Source organism: Artemia franciscana, chromosome 3, assembly GCF_032884065.1.
Source record: "Artemia franciscana chromosome 3, ASM3288406v1, whole genome shotgun sequence".
NCBI lineage: Eukaryota > Metazoa > Arthropoda > Branchiopoda > Anostraca > Artemiidae > Artemia > Artemia franciscana.
The window spans coordinates 9,445,701-9,466,135 of record NC_088865.1 but is presented as its reverse complement, the minus strand read 5'-3'; the positions used below and the strand labels follow the sequence as shown (position 1 = coordinate 9,466,135).

Here is a 20,435-nt window from a genome sequence, read left to right as displayed (position 1 = left end):
GTGACCAAAAATTGGATGGCACCTAGGCCTTCTCCCACGCTCATTTTTTTTCGAAGTCAACGGATCAAAATTTTGAGGTAGCCATCTTGTTCAGCATAGTCAAAAACCAAAACAACTATGTCTTTGGGGATAACTTACTCCCCCACAGTCCCCGGGGGAGGGGTTGCAAGTTACAAACTTTGACCAGTGTTTACATACAGTAATGGTTATTGGGAAATGTACAGACGTTCTCAGGGGGATTTTTTGGTTTGAGGGGGTTGAGGGGAGGGGGCTATGTGGGAGGATCTTTCATTGGAGGAACATGTTATGGGGGAAGAGAAATTCAATGAAAAGGGTGCAGGATCTTCTAGCATTACTATAAAAAGAACAATGAAAAAATAAACATGAAAAAGTGTTTTCAATTAAAAGTAATGAGTAGCATTAAAACTTAAAACGAACAGAGATTATTACGCATATGATGGGTTCTTCTCCTCCTAAATACCTCGCTCTTTATTCTAAAGTATCTTTAGTAATTTCAACTATTTTTTATAAGGCCTTTCTGATTCAGGGGTCATTCTTACAGAATTGGGACAAAACTTAAACTTTACTGTAAAGAGCGAGGTATTAACGAGGAGACAAACCCCCTCATATACATAATAAAAATATAAGAACATAGAAGTTTGTTACGTAAGTTAATTCTTAAGTTACGTATATTTTTTATTAATAAAAACGTTCGTTAAAAGTCAAAAGTTCTAGTTGCCTTTTTAAGTAACCGAAAAATTGGAGGGCAACTAGGCCTCCTTCCCCACCCCCTAATTTCTCAAACCGTCTGATCAAAATTAAGAGAAATCCATTTAGCCAAAAAAAGAATTAATAGGCAAATTTCATTTTAATAATTTATGTGCGGAGAGCCAAAATCAACCATACATTAATTCAAAAACGTCCAGAAATTAAATAAAAAAAAACAAGTTTTTTTTAACTGAAAGTAAGGAGCGACATTAAAACTTAAAACGAACAGAAATTACTCCGTGTATGAAAGGGGCTGTTCCCTTCTCAACTCCCCGCTCTTTACGGTAAAGTCTTTTACTGTTCAATAAAGTAAAATTGAGAGAAAGAGTCAAACTTTAACGTTATATTCTTTAACTGAATAAAGCTCAACCAGAAGAAATTCCTCTTGGAATCAACAAGATCAAGGAAGTTCATCTCATAACTCACAATTGGTTCCTATACATTGGCTTATACATACATGCTCCTATAACTCCAACACGTCCCATTTCATGCATCCTTCGTTACGAATAAGCTATGTTTCCGCAGCTATTTATTGCAAAACTTTGCTAACTACGTGATTTTGCCACAATATTCACGCCCGTACATAGCATTGCTGTATAAAAATCCTAGAAATTCTGAAAAATCAAAAATTGTTTTTTTTACTGTCGCTTTACGAAATAGGCCTTTGCTTCCCTTCACTTCCCCATTTGTGGACCCACAATTCCTATCTTGTCCGGAAATGATCTAACAACCTCTTCTTAACCGACCGCTAAGCTAACTCGGTGGGTAACCAGGATTTTCAACAGTAAAGTAAGCCTCCGTCTCTTTTAAGGGGCCGACAATAGTTTTTCACGGAGGCTCGCAGCCACCAGTTTCTTAAGTAGGTGACATCATAATTGTATTGTACTAAGGCCACTCAGTATTAAGGCCATCATTTATAAAAGGGAATTATTTTCATCATAGTTCTAGCAATGTCGAATCTAAATTTTCTTCTAGACAGTTTGAGATACTTAATTGCAATTAGCTGCTTATAGTTAAGACAGTAATTGTTGGAAGGATCAATATTTTGGAAACTTCTCTGCTACTACCTTTCTACTACTTCTAATTCCTGCTGCTATTTCTTCGATTCTACCTTAGAGAAGAACTGCATTTTTGAGCCTCATACAGCTAAAGCGTTAATATATTCTGAATTGTCCTTTCGCTTAAAGCAACTTTAATCTCCGGAACTTTTATTTTTTGAGTTCAATTGAGCAATTGAGTTCATCAAACAAATAATGGAGAAAACTCAAAAATAAGATCCGAACCCTTTGTCATTTTTGTTAATTTGTTAATCTGCATTTATAGAGCATTTATATGTAAAAGCGTGGATTCACAAGTTTTACGAACTTTTTTTACGCTTAACTTGTGAATTTACGAGCTCTCTTAATCTACAATCTTGAAGATATCAAAAGTAGACTTCATCGCTTTAGCTTCTGAATGTCCAAATGACGTGCTTATTTAGTACCTTTTATTTTATAGGGATAGCTTTTGCTACTGATTATGTTACCCTTGCTACTTTCTGTTGCATATACGGTGTTGGAATGGGTGGCAACACTGGTATATCTATGATAATAATGGCAGAAAATCTTGGACTTGAGCTACTTCCAATGGCATTTGGTTTATCCTTAGGCTTTAACGCTATCATATATTTTGGAGGACTGCCTTTAATTGGTAAGAAATTGAATATTTCCAGGAAAATTCAGTAGTTTTTCGTTCTGAGCTTAATTTAGTCTTAATGTACACTATTTTTAAAAAGAAACAGTAATTAGTTAATGCTTTATTGCCTATACTGAAAACCCTCGTTCTAAATGTCTTCTTTGCATTTCTATCTCTTCGTTCTGTTCTTCTTGTTACACCCCCAAAAGAACTGGTATTTAATGTTTCTTATATCTTTTACAAATGTACAAGTTGTGTCTTTATCCTCATTTCTCACTCTCCATTAATATCATAGTTACTAAGCGATGCCATAAGGTTAGGCAACATACTAAATGGTTTGACCTATTAAAGTTGTCACAAAGAGCGCATTACCCCAAAAGATGGTTCAAGACCTTTTTTTTTAAAGCTTAAGTCCCTTGCTATAGTGGTCAGACGTGCAAAGGTGAAAAATTATGCAGAACAACGCAACCTAATATGGGCCTCCCCCTAAAGGAAATCCTTGAACCACCCCTGTAACCCACCCCCTTTCCGTTTAGTATATTGGATCAAATTTCAATATACAGTCTGGTATCACAGTTGCCAATATATGGTCAGTAAATAGACAATAACGATGAATTTTTCGATAACTCAAGAAGACGCAAACGAAATGGCAACTTAGATGAAATTTCCGTTACAAGAGCATTCATTCATGTTTAAATGTTTCTTTCACGTCTACAATTAAATTTAATAAAAAAGAGTTTTTCCAAATAAAAGTAAAGCACGATATTAAAACGAACAGGTATTTTTTCTATACGGGGGAATGTCCCCCATCAACACTCGTTCTTACTACTACTACTGCTAATAACTCACTGTAGCATCAAGCCACCTGAGGCCAACACAGCTACGCACGCTCCTCCTCCAACCTAATCTATTCAAGGCCTCCCTCTTTACACACTCCCAGGAAGTTCCCATTTCCTTTAAATCTTTAATTATGACAACTTTCCAACCCAGACGAGGACGACCTGCTTTCCGTGTAGCCCCAGACGGTTGGCCAAAAAGGACAATTTTCGGCAATCTGTCAACTTTCATCCGCAGAACGTGGCCTAGCCATCTTAACCTTTCTAGCCCTAGAAAGTGCGATTGAGCCACATTTTTACCTGATTTCTTAGGCTAAGTTTCAGTGATCATTTTATTGGTAAAATCATTTTAGAGCTCCGAAAATATAGTCTGTTGACAACCAAAGATGTTGTATATACCGATTGCCTTTCAAAACCTTTTCAACAATGGTTTTTTCACAACCCCCCCCCCCCCCCCGAATAAAAAAAGAAAAAAAGAAAACCCGCATTCCGTTTTCGGCTACTCATAAATTGTTAATCTTTAACAAGTTGGAGAATAAATATGTTCATACACACCAATTTGAATTTCAACTGGGTATCGCTTGCACAGATGCTTCAACACCAGTTATAAATAAGCTTACCAACACCAATACTTCTGATTTTCAGTTGTTCAAGCAAGAAACAAACATAAAATAAGACATTTTCTGGTAGAGTCTCTGGAGATATCTAGCTTCTGATTGATAGCTACTTATATATATAATTGTAGATGTTTTTTTTAATCTTGAGATTAATCGGAACAAGTCGAAGATAGTACGCTTTAACCCGCTAAAAAGCGATGTTATGGAGCCAAACGTTCCGTTCCCTCTAATAAACAGTATCAAAATCCTTTGAATTACTTTCTCCAATGACTTCGACTTTGCCGCACATATCGAGAACGTGGTTAAAAGTGCAAACGCTAGTCTACAGACTTTAAACGTTATGCTTAGGTTCAGTGCAAACGTTGAGAGTATTAAGCATGCATACCTAACGGACGTCCACCCCATTCTGGAATATGCATTCCCTGTTTGGGTGCCCTCAGCACTTAGAACAGTGTATCTTTGTCAGGAGCTTGAATCGGTTCAAAAAAGAGCGGTATCGATCATCTTAGGTCGCCTCGACATCCTCTGCGAAAATGCTGTGGAACTGCTAGGACTGCCGTCACTCCAAAACCAGTACGAAACTCTGATATTGGGTTTTGGAAAGTTCTTGCTTTCTAAATCTCAGCACCGTGACATTCCACTTGACAAACCTCTACCATCAAGAACGAGAAAGCGAGATAAGTTAGTTCCCATTAAAGCAAGAACAAACCGATATGGTAATTCTTTCGTCCTAGTTTTTGTCGAAATGTACAATAAGAGTTAATGTTTATAGCTTGATTTATATTTACAAGTGTCGTTAGATTTTGAATAGGTTGTAAAGAAACGTATTTCAGGAATAGCTGTCAAATTTTTGCTATTAAACCTGCCTACTAATACTACTACTACTACTACAACTACTTACCCTTGAAAATACGTTGTAAATGCTTGTAATTTCAGGAGCTATCAGAGATGTCACTGGAAGCTACCAAGCGTGTTTCATTGTGATGGCAGGTTGTCTTATATTCTGCTTTTTAATATGGCTTATTTTACCTTTGTCAGATTGGATTAAGCGAAGAAAAGGACAAGCTTAGGCTTTTTTCAATTTATCACAAGCTAATATTTTTAATTGAAAATCTTTACGTATCTGTTTTTTTTTACAATAAAAGATTCATTAATGATTCCTATGTCCTAAAGACTTGAAGTGTGTTTTATAGGACAGCAAGCTTTGGTATTTCTTTCTAGTTTTAGAATGTATAGAAGTTAGCTTATGAGACTGAAAGTTTTCATCTTTGTTTATATTTTGTGACAGACCAAATTCTTTCAATCCTGAAATCCTTGATTTAAAAAAGCATACATCAATGCTGAATCAACTCCAAATGGCAATTATTTATTACTTGAAATTTTTTTCAAAAGGAGATTTTTAATTTTCTGCTAGCATGGGCTGAACCTCGTTCTTTATGAGGTTGAAGCTATCATCGCAACCATGATAAATAGATTTCCTATGAGCACCATCTACCTCTCCCGAGTAATACTAGTTTCTTGTCTAGGTAAACCTAAAGAGTGTGGGTAACTTATAAGAGTGGAAACTGATGCTAGTGTCGACAAAAAACACCATCAACGTCATCTAGCATTTGGTGGCACTAGCCATTTTTTTAAGCTTTATATTTTTTTTCAGGAACTGAGATCAGACACTAGTTGCTACATCATTTTACCAACTACAAAAATTTAAATTAATTATCTTTATCATTACCGGGAAAAACACCATTTGTCATCAAATGTTAACCGGGGTTTAAGGGTCTATTTTGTCGACACTAGTGTCAGTTCCCACTTCTGTAAGTTACCTATAATCTCTGGTCAAACCAACGACCAGAAAGTAACTGATATTGTCAAACAGTTCGTGGTAACGAACTGTAGTAAGGAGCGACCCGGCTCAATAGTAAACGAAACTCTAAAAAACGGAATTTCGATGCTAAAAGATATATCAAAAGAATCGGATTTTTATGCTGATTTCAAATATATAAGTTTCATCAAGTTTAGTTATTGTCATCAAAAGTTACGAGCCTGAGAAAATTTGCCTTATTTTGGAAAATAGGGGGTAACACCCCCTAAAAGTCATAGGATCTTAACAAAAATTACACCATCGCATTCAGCGTATCAGAGAACCCTATAGGAAAAATTTCAAGGTCCAATCTACAAAAATGTGGAATTTCGTATTTTTTGCCAGAAGACAAATCACGGGTGCGTGTTTATTTTTTTTTTTTTTTTTTTTTTTTTTTTCCAGGGGTCATCGTATCGACCAAGTGGTCCTAGAGTGTTGTAAGAGAGCTCATTCTAACGGAAATGAAAAGTTCTAGTGCCCTTTTTAAGTGACCAAAAAAATTGGAGGGCACCTAGGCCCCCTCCCACGCTCATTTTTTTCACAAAGTCAACGGATCAAAATTTTGAGATAGCCATTTTGTTCCGCATAGTCGAAAACCATAATAACTATGTCTTTGGGGATGACTTACCCCCCACAGTCCCTGGGGGAGGGGCTGCAAGTTACAAACTTTGACCAATGTTTACATACAGTAATGGTTACTGGGAAGTGTACCGACGTTATCAGGGGGATTTTTTTGGTTTGGGTGTGGGGTTCAGGGGAGGGGGCTATATGGGAGGATCTTTCCTTGGAGGAATATTTCATGGGGGAAGAGAAATTCAATGAAAAGGGCGCAGGACTTTCTAGCATTACTATAAAAAAAAACAATGAAAATATAAATATGAAAAAGTTTTTTCAATTGAAAGTAAGGAGAAGCACTAAAACTTAAAAAGGAACAGAGATTATTACGCATATGAGGGGTTCTAAAAATACTTTAGCATAAAGAGCGAGGTATTTAGGAGGAGATAAACACTTCACTCTTTATGCTAAAATTTTTTTAAATAATTTCAACTATTTATTCTACGGCCTTTCTGATTCAGGGGTCATTCTTAAAGAATTGGGATAAAACAAGATTTAGTGTGAAGAGCGAGGTATTAACGAGGGGGCCAACCCCCTCATATATATAATCAAAAATATAAGAATATAAAAGTTTGTTACGTAAGTTAATTCTTAAGTTATGTATTTTTTTTTACTAATAAAAACGTTCGTTAAAAATAAAAGACCTAGTTGCCTTTTTAAGTAACCGAAAAATTGGAGGGCAACAAGACCTCCTTCCCCACCCCTTATTTCTCAAAATCGTCCGAACAAAACTAAGAGAAAGCCATTTAGCCAAAAAAAGAATTAATATGCAAATTTCATTTTAATAATTTATGTACGGAGAGCCAAAATCAGTCATGCATTAATTAAAAAACTTTCAGAAATTAAATAAAAAAAACAAGTTTTTTTAAATGAAAGTAAGGAGCGACATTAAAACTTAAAACGAACAGAAATTACTCCGTATATGAAAGGGGCTTTTCCTCCTCGACACCCCGCTCCTTGCGCTAAAGTTTGATTCTTTCTCGCAACTCTACTTTTTAAAACAATAAAAAACTTTAGCGTAAGGAGCAGGGTGTCGAGGAGGAAAAGCCCCTTTCATATACGGAGTAATTTCTGTTCGTTTTAAGTTTTAATGTCGCTCCTTACTTTCATTTAAAAAAACTTGTTTTTTTTATTTAATTAACGAAACAAAAACGATGCCATTTCTTTGATCTTTTGTCTTTGAGGATTGTAGAGTAAAGCCATGCATTTTACCTACGTTTGTACAAAAGGTGATTGGTCGTTTTAAAAATGGTACATTTCTGAGTTCCTTTAAAAAAATTCGGATTGTACCTTTGTTCAAAGGAGGTGTTTGGGATGATTACTATAACTACAGGCCAACTTTGTTTCTACCAATAAAAACTAGAATTAAAAAAAAAAAATTCATGACAGGATTGAGTGACTTATTCGAACTAATTGCAGTTTTGGAAAATGCTATTCAATTAAACCGGGGTTGTAGCTTTTAACAACTTTTATAATTGATAGTTTGTAGTAAATTGAAGGTTGTCACTGTATTTCTAGACATCTTGAAAGCTTTTGGATCACCAAACATTGCTGAGTAAACTTGATAATTGCGGGTTGAGTGGAAAGACATTAAAGCTTATGGCCTCATTTATGTCAAATAGGAACTTCTTTTTAATTAATTAATGGTGAGGAATTAAGCCTTTATTCCTCAGTTAGGTATGGGGAACCCTAGGGGTTTCCTTATGAACTATTATTACTAGCTACTTACATCAATGATGTTGTTGTGGTTTCTATGTATTCAGTGAGATCAATGGCAATGCTGAGATCTCTAAGCCCCAATGAACAGCTAGTATTACTTGTGGATGGTGCCTCTCTTACTGTAAAAAAAATAAAAAATGATAGACAAGCATATAAAGCATAGAGTCCACTTTTTTCTTCACTTTGACAGCTATATTACACTGCCTATAACTGGTAGGTCTGAAAAAGGATTTTTCGATACAATGTCTGTAGACATGGCAAATATTGAAAATGGGTTGCAAGTCAAAAAGTTGAAATCTGATTGTAAGAGTCATCCTAAGTGATATTCACTTGTGCTACGAACTATTAGTTTAGGTTAAAAGAATTATTGCCGTCAATGCAATTGTGACCCATAAGAATTATGTGAAATTAATAGGAACTACTTTAGCTGAGGTTTTATGTTTTTCTAAGCATATTGAGTGTAGTGACAGGAAATATTAGCACCCTACAAACATTTTTAACACTTTTTTCCACCGCAAGTTTGACTGTCAGGTGATTTCTCATTAGTCTGCCCGTACGTTTTGTATTGTTGTTTTGTATGGTTGTGGACTTTTACTGTCCATCTTAGGCCATTACATGCTCTGGAAAATCCTGTGATTCGTGTTTTGAATATTCTAATTCCCAGTTTTCTGTCAGGTTGACCTATGAGAGGACTCAGGTTATGCCAAGGGCTCACCTTTTTACTTTTTATTAGTTTTACAAACTTTTTCCACAGAATAAGTTTTACAAAGAAAAATAAAGAGACCCGTTGAACTAAAAATGAGCAGAAATAAAGTCAAATAATCTTCCAAGCGTAAAACTACCACAAATTACCATAAACAATTACTGAAGCCGGGAACGAGCAGAAATTACAACAAATAGCCGAGTCAAATTAAAAACGAGCAAAATTAACATGAGTAGTTCTGACAATCCCATCCACTCTCAAGACCAGAACATAATTGCACTTTTCTGAAAAAATTGGCTGTATAGGTGGGGGTGAGGATGAATTTTCTACTGGGGTTCTCTACACAGGGGAATTTTCCATGGAGAGGTAAGTTACCAAAAGGTAAACCTGTCAGGAGAAAGTATACACTGGGAAAATTTGTCAGAATTCTTCTACAAAATTCTTTTTATGTGTCTTTCTTTCTCTTTACCGTCTCAATTTTACACGTGGGGTTGTTAAGGATAATTGTACGGTGTAAATTTTTACCAAGATTGAGTTGTCTAGAGGATTTTCCTGTGATTAGGGGTATTTCTCTATGGAGGTGGGGTCAGATTCCCTGGGATTACTTAAGAAACGATCAGACATTAAATTAAAAAAAAACAAGTTTTTTTCAAATGAAAGTAAGAAGCAACGTTAAAACCTAAAACTAACAGAATTCATTACGTATAGATAGATAGATAGATAAGTGTATTTCAAAAACCCGTGGGCCATATACACACAAAATATAAATAAATAACAGACAAGCAAGGAAATTAACAACAGTACGAACACGCACAAAAAAAAAAAAAACAGAATTCAACGCAAAAAGTACCTAATCTAACTACAAAAGAAATTAATCATATAAAACTTTTTCTTCTTATTAAAGATTTTTCTATATATACTCCCACTCGAAATATTGTGGTTGGGTTACTATTTTGTAGAATACCCGGAAGCATCAAATTAATCCCATGCAAATAAATTTCCCGTAAATCCAAGAGCACCGGGCATTTCCGGAGAAAATGATCCAAGTCTTCATCATCATCTTTACAAAGAGGACAAAGATACCGCCTATCAGGACCAACTATCATTTTATTTTTGTCGAACGTTTTTTGCCTGTTCTGGATTGGAAGACAATTTGCCCTAAGCTGAATCCAACGACGTAGAATCATAGCCGGTAAATTAAGTTTAAAATAAACTTCCTCCCCAAAACTAGGTTTTGCCTGATTATAATGTTGTAGGGTTGTAGAATCAAGAACCAGCCCTTGCCAATGCTGAATTTCCTGACTCTCTAATATAAATCGTACCTGGCTTTCTAAATTTGCTGGTACATCGCGAGAGCAAAGACCATTATTCCATAAATAAGGCATTCCTACTTTTTCTAGTAATGATTTAATTTGGGATGGCCACGAGGTTTTTAAACCACATTTCAACATCTCTTCATATGCCACTCTTACTAGTCTATCTTCATTACTCTTAGTTAACTTCAACCAGAATCTAAGCATTAAAATATACCTACGTAGCTTTAAAGAAAACAGGCCCATATCACCTTTCAGAATCTGTGAATGAGTTGTCTGATGTAAACCAAACACTCTTTTATAATACTGGAGCTGAAGGGACTCCAGTTGCTGCACCGTTTCTCCACCCCATATCTCTGCTCCATATTCTATTACGGGTAAAATTTTTGTGTTAAATATTCTTTTATGCATTTTTAGGTTTTTGATCCCCATTATCGTCGGGTTTCTAAATATAGCTGACATGGCCACCCTACCTCTCTTAATTATTTCATCAACATGACTCCTTAGGCTTCCATTTTCCGATAAGATAAAGCCTAAATATTTTATTCTTTTACTTATAAATAGTTCCTTATTATTAAATTTAAACGTATATTTTTCATCGTCCCCAACCTTCCTTTTTTTAAAAATAACAACTTCGCTCTTTTCAGTATTCAGCCTTAACTTTTTTATATGCAAATATTCTTCTATGAGATTCAAAAGAGTCTGTAGATCTTGCGGTTTATTAGCCACCAAAGCAATATCATCTGCAAATAATAAGAGAGATAGTTTTTGAGTCCCTAGGCTAACTTTCGGAGCCCATCTATTCTCTAGAAAATTAACAACATCATTAATAAAAATATTAAACAACTTAGGTGAAAGGGTGCTGCCCTGTTTTACTCCCCGCTTAATATCAAAAAGCTTCGAAAACCTATTACCAACTTGAATGATTCCACTCACACAAGTATACATGCTCACTATCAATCTAACAAATGAATGGGGAAGGCCAATATTTAGCATGGCATCCTTCAATAACTCTCTGTCGACACTATCAAAAGCCTTATGGAGATCCAGAAATCCCACATAAAGACAAGTTTTACCCTTTCCATATTTATCTATTAATGCCTTTAAAATAAACACACTATCTGTCGTCCCATACCCTGTCCTGAAACCTCCTTGTTCCTCATGTATTAAATTATTTGTATTTAACCAATTGGAAAGCCTGGTATCTAATATTTTCTCCAAAACCTTACTTAAAGCAGGGACAAGTGCTATTAAACGATAATTTTCATGAGCCTTCGGGTTTCCTCTCTTAAAAAGTGGTATAAACAATGATGTCTTCCAAGCGCTTGGCCATTGCCCTGACCTTAACACCTTATTACAAAGAAGAACAATTATCGGTATCAAAATGGAAAGAAAATTCTTAAATAACAATATTGGTATACCATCAACACCCGCAGCAGTACCACCTTTTAACTTCTTAAATATTGACTTAATCTCTTGGCCATTCACATCACCCACTAAATCGTAATCATGTTCTCTCATGGGATAAATAACCATCTCTGGGGTATGCGCTACCTCCTGAAGATCTGCACAAACACCTTCTAAATTATTTAGGTAATCAGGCCATGAATCAGCTTCCGGAACAGCCTGGGTATTAACATTTCTCCTTCCACTATCATTCTTTATATAGCCCCAAAACTTTTTAAAATCTTTATTTCTAAAATCATCAGCGATATCCAGTTTCTTCTTATGCTCGTACTCTTTTTTTTTTCTTTTTATTAAACTTTTATATTCTCTTCTTTTATCTTTATAATTAGCCAATTTTAGACTTTGATCTTCCGCGCTATCAAATTCATTCAAACGATTTAATAAATATTTTGCTTCTTCTTTCATTAACTTGCAATCCAAGTCAAAATATCCCTCATTCTTTTTTAATTTTTTAGTTAGGCCACATGATTCTGCACAACTGCCCATTATTTCATTTAACAGCATAATTACACTATGTGCATCTTTTTCATTGTCTTCTAACGCTTTCAAATTATTTTTTACATGCGAGTCCAATAGCTCCCTTCTAAATGCCTCAATATCTTTATCTGTTAAATCATTTCTAATTCGTTTTCCTAAACCTATTTTTCTATAATCCGCATTATAGAAATTTCTTAGTCGTGAACCGTGTTTCGCAAACTGCCCAATCTTCACCTCAAGCATAATAGCTCTATGATCAGATCCAACTAAATCTAATACTCCCATATTTATTGATTCAGGTACAAGTTGCGTATTAATTAGCACATAATCTACAACACTTGGAGTTGGACCCGAAAGGCAAGTGAACTCGCCCCTACCCTTATCCTTCCCAAACCTACCATTCGCAATCATCAGACCATGTTCCCCACAAAACGCCAGGAGCTTTCTTCCCCATACATTTATTTTTCTTTTTTCATCCTTGTTGCTTCGTGGTATTCTACAACAAATTGGGACAAAATCACCTAAATCTGGAATCAACACATCTGGGATCTCAGCCTCCAGGCCGGTATAAGCATTGAAATCCCCCATTAACACACAATCCAGATCTTTATAACTTTCTTGTATTAACGAAAATTCTTCCCCTAAAATTTCCCAAGTATTTTCTCGATTGTACGAACTATTCTGTGGAGGTATATACACTACACCCAAAATTAATTGCTTCCCACATTTCAAATAAATAGACAGCCAAAGCAAGTTTTCAGATCTACTACTAATTCTCTCATAGCCGTCAATAGCAGATGCTTTAACCAAAACCAAAATGCCACCATAATGTCTATTATTTCTTGCTACATTACGCACGGTCTGTTCAACGAAATACCCGGAGAGAGGTGATATAGGGGAACAATCGTTCCAAGTTTCAATCAGCGAAATCACATCAAACGAAAATAAATCGTCATATAAATAGGTCAACTTATCACGTAATCCTTGTATGTTCCATGACACTAGACTCAGTATATGGCCCTCTATATCCTATGTTTCTACGCCTTCTGTTAGCACGTTAACATCACTAGCCTTTGGTTGAGATTGCTCGTTACTAGTCTTAGTCGGGGGAAAGGCAACATGATAATACTCACGAGTGCGGTTATTTATATCCGCTAACTCACTTCGGTGTTTATTGTAATAAAAATCACGTGAAAAATCACCACGATGTCTATCATTAAACTTCTTTCTTGGCGAATGGCTTCCTTTGGGTGCTACATTACGAGTACCTGGTCGAAACAAGTCATTTGGGCTGATAATAGCACTAGAAGGTCTTTTAGCTGTCGATACTGCCTGAGGAGTGGTGGTCGATGGTACTAATGTCTCAGTATCACTATCACTGGCATCACTAACTAGCCTCATCGGAATATTATTGGGATCATTTGGGAGCCTAGCACTAAAGGGTGGACCAGAATTTTGTACTGGCTTCAAATTACGCTTAATCTCGACTATTGAATTTCCATCATACCTGAATATTCGGCCTTCGATGAATAGTTTGTCACCTCGTAATTTTGCATCACGGCCATCATTTTGCGCAGTAGTTAACATTTCCTTTAAATGTTTACGGGCCTCCCTTTGTATAGCTGTGTAATCCGGAGCCACCGATAAACCAAACCTTCTTAATACGGAGCTGTTTCTTAAAATATAGTCTCTGATTTCAACCGAGTTTAGCTTTACTACTATCGGCCCTGATTTCAATCTAAAAATGTCACGTATATCACTTCGATTTATCCCGAGAGACGGCATAGTACGATTTAATAACCCCGTTATTTCTTGCTTCAGAGTATAATCGCCGAGTTGTTGAGGGGTGTAATTATAGAAGATTAAATTCGTTCTTTTCTGCTCTGCTTCGAGCTTATTGGCTCGTTCATAAGAGACTGCTAGGTTAGATTTCACATTTTCCAGCTCTTTTTTAATTTCATCATTTGTCTTAGCATTGTTAGATAACTGCGTAATAATGTTACTTAACTGTACTTGTATGGCATCAATGCTATCCGAAAGTTCAGGAATCGTATTAACTTTCTGCGAAAGCACCGGTAATAAATCCAGTTTAAAATTAATTTCTTGCAAGAACTGGGCACTTTGCATTTTCTCGGCCTCTCGTGTTTGGACTGCCATTTACACCCTTATAAACTTATCAAAGTGCAAAATGTAAAACCTTTATCACTCCTTGATTTGATCCAGTATCGTTAATTAGCAATAAGACTTTTTTTCACCATTCGAAAAAAATCACAATATTGGCTCAAAGCCACGCGGGAGAGAAACGTTATTTCAATCTTGATTTAAACTAGTTAGTTACACAATTTGTCTAAATGTAAGCATGGATGTTATCCGAAAGAAATGAAATCTGGTTTTGTTGTTAACTCCTTGAACCTCCTTGAACCTCTCTTCAACACCTTGCTCTTTATGTTAAAGTTTGAATTGTGTTCAAATTCTTTAAAGATGGTTCCTGAAACACAATGGTCGTTTAATTAGAAAAAAGAGCTTTTTTAAAAGTACTAAAATACTTTAGAGTAAAGAGGGAGATTTTAAGGAGGGGGTAGCCCCTTCAAATAAGTAATAATTATTATGAATAATTTTTAAGAAATGACAATCAACAGCCGAATAAAATTCAAAACGAGCAAAAGCTAAAATCAGTAGTGCTGACAACCCCCATGCATTCTTAAGCCCAGAATATGATTTGCCCTACCTTAGACCTTAGATCCTCCAGAGCCAGGGGTGGCTCATAGGGCGTCTACGAAACCTCGCCAGACATCTCGGAGCTGAGCTGCAGCCATGACGTCTTCCCACTGTGGTTGAAGAGACAACTCCGCATTTCTCAGGTCTCAGTCGTACTGTCGTCGTAAGGTGTGTCTTGGTCGACCTCTTTTTCGCCTCCCCTCGGGACGCCAATCATATACTGTATTCGGGAGTCGATCCTCTGGCATACGGAGGACGTGGCCAAGGTATGTCCACCTCCTACGTTTCAGAAGGTCAGTAACTAATGGCTGACCGGTTCGCCGGCGAACTTCTATGTTGGTGACCTTTTCCTGCCACGATATGTTCAGGATTCTCCTAAGGCACATGTTTTCAAAGGCTAGGACACGTTTCTCTAGCTGGGTGTTTAGTTTCTAGCATTCACTAGTATAGAGGAGGATGGACATCACATTGCTATTCAGGAGGCGGAGCTTCAAGCGCATAGAGTATTTACTACTGCGCCAGACTGGTTTCAACTTGCTAAAAGCCGATGTCGCTTGTCCAATTTTCCTCTTGATTTCGTTGGCTATTTCACCATCGTATTCGATCCAACTCCCAAGATATTTAAATTCCTTGACCTGCTCAATAGTTTTATTTTTGCATTTTAATATGAGTGGGGAGTCAGATGTGGCCATACTCTTTGTTTTACTGACATTTACTGCAAGTCCCATTTTCTCGGCCTTTTCGTCTATGGCGTCGAGTAGCAGCTGCAGTCGCAGTTTCGCTTCTTCAAGAAGAACAACGTCATCTGCGAAGTCCAGATCGGAGATCAGTCGGCTGCTAATCTTCACTCCAATGCCTGAAGACTGCCGTAGAATATAGTTCATTACAATGACAAACAGAAACGGGGATAGGACACACCCTTGTTTACGCCAGACATTATCTTGAAGAAACGCGTGTCCCCATTTTCTGTGCGTACACAGCATTCACTATCCTCATAGTTTATCCTCATAAAAAATCGGTTCCGGGGGCATGCAGGGGTCGTTATCTGGGGAGATGATGTATCCGAGGCTGTTGTAGACGTTTCAGTTGCAGTTGTTTTTCCCCTGAGGGTTGCCCCTCAAGGTCCCGGGTGTGGGTTGCAAGCCCACAGCCCAACCCTCCTCATTTGTGGACTTGGGACCGTCATGCTCCCCCGACCTCTGTGAGGTAAGGATCCTTACATGGTTGAGTTAAATATGATTATTTAATATGATTTGCACTTTGCTGAAAAAAAAAAACAAAAAAAAACAAAAACAAATGACCGGTGAAATATATATATACTGACATTTATTCCTTAAATTTTTAAGGATTTGTTATTTACTAAAGTAAAAAGTAAGTGAAAACATTTAAAATTCATTTGTTGCTTATGATAAGAATCAGTTTATACATTATATTTTAAATCGTTTATAACCCAACTGTTTTAATTGTGTTTTTTATCCATGGCACAGTGTCATAGTTGAAGGTTAGAAATTGGAGTCAATTTAGGAGACCACGAATTATGACGAAACCTTTTCGTAATCTTTTTCCGAATGTGTGGAGTTTCATTCCTAAGAGTCTGTGATGAGGCTGACAGGCCAATCTTTCGTGGGCTACTAACAAACCACTGCTTAAAATGATACGATTTATTAAGCTTTAGCTTTTAAATAGTTTTTTTGGTTATCGTCAATTTTAGAACATTTGATATCTTAGATAACGAGTCAAATCGTAAATTGCTTTCCTGTGATAAATGTAACCTATAAAATACAAGGAAGAATTTTTTTTTTTTGTCCGTACTCTTTGGAATATGAAAACCTACGAACACATCTTCTAAGAACACACGTGATCTTATAATCAGTAGCAAACTTTTCCATCAATTCTCAATCTGGGTAATATTTTCAAGAAGACTAATGAAATACTTCAGAAATTAGAACTACCGGAAGACCTCAAGGCTCTCAAATGGATTACGGAGATTAAGGTAAGGTGACTTAGAAGATTTCCAGGAGCGGATCCAGGGGGTTCTGAGACAGCTGGTTCCCAATGGCAAAAATTGCACTAGCTAAAAGGTTGGAAGGGCAAAAACTTGAATTTGAGACCCAAATTTTTACCAATACCTCTCCCCCCTGATATTTCAATTCGTGAATGAAAAATTTAATTCAAGAGAATGTTGTTGAAGGATGTTTTGTCAATTTTTGAAAAATTAAATAATAAAAAAAAATTTTTTTGACTGCAAGTAAGGAGCGACATTAAAACTTAAAACGAGTAGACATTACTCGGTATATGACAGGGGCTGTTCCGTCCTAAACACCCCGCGCTTTATACTAAAGTTTTTTTTTAATGTTTTTAAAAGTAGAGTTGTTTCAAAGGGTCAAAATATAGCGTAAAGAGCGGGGTGTTTATGAAGGAATAGCCCCTTTCATATACAGAATAATTTCTGTAAATTTTTATTTAATATCGCTCCTTACTTGCAGTTAAAAAATTTGTTTTTTATTTAACTTTCGAACGTTTTTAATTAATGTAGGTTTTGATTTTGGCTACCCTTGCATGAGTAATTAAAACGAAATTTGCATTTTTTTTTTTTTTTGGCTAAATGGCTCTCTCATAGTTTTTACCGGATGATTTGATGAAAAAAAAGGACTGAGGGTGGAGGCCTAGTTGCAATCCAATTTTGGTTACTTAAAGAAGTAAGTAACCAAAATTGGTGGTAACGAACTGTAGTAAGGAGCGACCCGGCTCAATAGTAACCAAAACTCTAAAAAGTGGAATTTTGAAAGCAATAGCTAAATCAAAAGAATTAAATTTTAATGCTGATTCTAAATATATAAGTTGCATGAAGTTTAGTCTTCCAATTAAAAGTTACGAGCCTGTGAAAATTTGCCTTATTTTTGAAAATTGGGGGAAACGCCACCTAAAAGTCATAGAATCTTAACGAAAATCCCACCATCAGATTCAGCGTATCAGAGAACCCTATTGTAGAAGTTTCAAACTCCTATCTACAAAAATATGGAATTTTGTATTTTTTGCCAAAAGGCAAATCACTGATGTGTGTTTATGTGTTTGTTTGTTTTTTTTCCCCAGGGGTGATCGTATCGACCCAGTGGTCCTAGAATTTTGCGAGAGGGCTCATTCTAACGGAAATGAAAAGTTGTAGTGCCCATTTTAAGTGACCAAAAAATTGGAGGGCACATAGGCCCTTTCCCACGCTAATTATTTTCCCGAAAGTCAACGGATCAAAATTCTGAGACTGCCATTTTATTCAGTGTAATTAAAAAACCTTAGAACTACGTCTTTGGGGACCACTTAATCTCCCACAGTCCCCGTGGGAGGGGCTACAAGTTACAAACTTTGACCAGTTCTCAAATATAGTAATGGTTATTGGGAAGTGTACAGATATTTTCAGGGGGATTTTTTGGTTGGGGGAGGGATTGAGAAGAGGGGGATATGTCGGGGGAACTTTCCATTGAGGAATTTGTCATGGGGGAAGAAAATTTCTATGAACGGAGCGCAGGATTTTCTAGCATTATTAAAAAAAACAATAAAAAAATAAATATGAAAAAGTTTTTTTCAACTGGAAGTAAGGAGCAGCATTAAAACTAAAGACGAGCAGAAATTATTACACATATGAGGGGCTCACCTCCTCCTCCTAATGCTTTGCTCTTTACACTAAAGTATTTTTAGTAATTTCAACTATTTATTCTACGCCTTTTGTGATTCAGGGGTCATTCTTAATGAGTTGGGACAAAATTTAAACTTTAGTGTAAAGAACGAGGTACCACGAGGGGGTGAACCCCCTCATAAAATAAAAACATGAGAATACAAAAGTTCGTTACGTAAGGCAATTTATAAGTTACGTATATCTTTTACTAATAAAAACATTCGTAAAAAATTAAAAGTTCTATTTGCCATTTTAAGTAACCAAAAAATAGGAGGGCAACTATGCTTCCTCCCCCACCCTTTTTTTTTCTCACATTCATTCGATCAAAATTATGAGAAAGCCATTTAGCCAAAACAAAAACAAAATGCCAATTTCGTTTTAATTATTCCTCTGCGGAGAGCCAAAATCAAAACATGCATTGATTCAAAAACGTTCAGAAATTAAATATAAAAAAAAAACAAGTTTTTTTAACTGAAAGTAAGGAGCGACATTAAAATTTAAAACGAACAGAAATTACTTCGTAAATGAAAGGGGCTACTTCCTCATCAACGTCCCGATCTTTATGCTAAAGTTTTTTACTATTTTAAAAAGTAAAGTAGAGAGAAAGAGTCAAACCTTAGCGTAAAGAGCGGGGCGTTGATGAAGAAGCAGCCCCTTTCATATACAAAGTAATTTCTGTTCGTTTTAAAGATTAATGTCGCTCCTTACTTTCAGTTAAAAAAAACTTGTTTTTTTATCTAATTACATTAAAGATTCGATTCGGTTCCAATTCTTTAAGAATGACCCCTGATTCACAAAAGCCGTAGAATAAATAGTTGAAAATGCTAAAAATACTTTAGCGTAAAGAGTGAGGTATTGTGGAGAAGACGAACCCCTTTATATACGTCATAATTTCTTTTTGTTTTAAGTTCTAATGCTCCTCCTAGCTTCCACCTAAAAAAACTTTTTTTTTAATTTCTCGTTTTTTGTTTTTTTTAATAATGCTAGAAAATCCTGCGGCCTCTTCATGGAAATTTTTACCTTATGATAAATTCCTCGATGAAAGAATCCTCCCACGTAAGCCCCTCCCCCGACCCTCCTTTAACGTGAAAAAGTCCCCATGAAAACGTCTGCACATGTCCCAATAACCAATACTATAAGTAAACAATGGTAAAAGTCTGTAACTTTCAGACCCTGCCTTGGGGATTGTGTTGGATCAAGTCGTCCCGAAAGACATAATTATTAGGTTTATAGAATATATTGAACAAAATGGCTTTTTAAATTTTTGATTCAGTGACTTTGGGAAAAAATTAGCGTTGGAGCCTAAGTGCCCTCCAATTTTTTCGGTCACTCAAGAAGGGCATTATAACTTTTAATTTCTGTTATAATGAGCCCGCTCACGACATTCTAGGAGCACTGGGTCGAAACGATCACCCCTGGAGAAAAGAAAAAAAAAACAACAAACAAACAAATAAACACGCATCCGTGATCTGTCTTCTGAAAAAAAAAATACAAAATTCCACAGTTTTTAGATAGAAGCTTGAAACTTCTACAGGAAAATTCTCTGATGTGCTGAATCTGATGGTGTGATTTTTTTTTAAATTCTTTGACTTTTAAGAGATGTATTCCCTTATTTTCGGAAATACGGCACATTTTCTCAGGCTTGTAACGTTTGATCGGTAAAGATAAACTCAATAAAACTTTTATATTTAGAATCGCCGTAAAAATGCAATTCTTTTGATGTAATTATTGATATCAAAATTATAATTTTTAGAGTTTCGGTTACGATTAAGCCGGGTCGCTACTTACTACAGTTCGTTACCACAAACTGTTTGATACTATTTACGCAATTGAATAATAGTAGGCTCCATGCATATAACCCAACTCCATTTTATACTTTTAGAGTACACCGAATTATGGTTCCATTTATAGATTAAGTATGTTTCAAAGGCACTGAAAGATTTATGAAAGCGTTTTGGTTTTTTGTTGTGGTTATCCCGCGATCTTTAAAGATGGCACTA

At 36.0% G+C, this 20,435-nt stretch overlaps 1 protein-coding gene across 3 annotated transcripts in view; it reads left to right on the top strand.

Moving 5' to 3' along the window:
• The window catches only part of LOC136024854 (monocarboxylate transporter 1-like), an 87,357-nt gene extending 82,305 nt beyond the window's left edge, over window positions 1-5,052 (top strand). For all 3 annotated transcript variants that reach the window (XM_065700367.1, XM_065700368.1, XM_065700366.1), the window contains exons 8-9: window positions 2,266-2,457; window positions 4,832-5,052. In XM_065700367.1, the coding sequence (XP_065556439.1) occupies window positions 2,266-2,457; window positions 4,832-4,965 (326 nt within the window). In that variant the 3' untranslated portion in view covers window positions 4,966-5,052. The remainder of the gene's footprint in view (window positions 1-2,265; window positions 2,458-4,831) is intronic.
• Window positions 5,053-20,435: the final 15,383 nt, after the last annotated feature.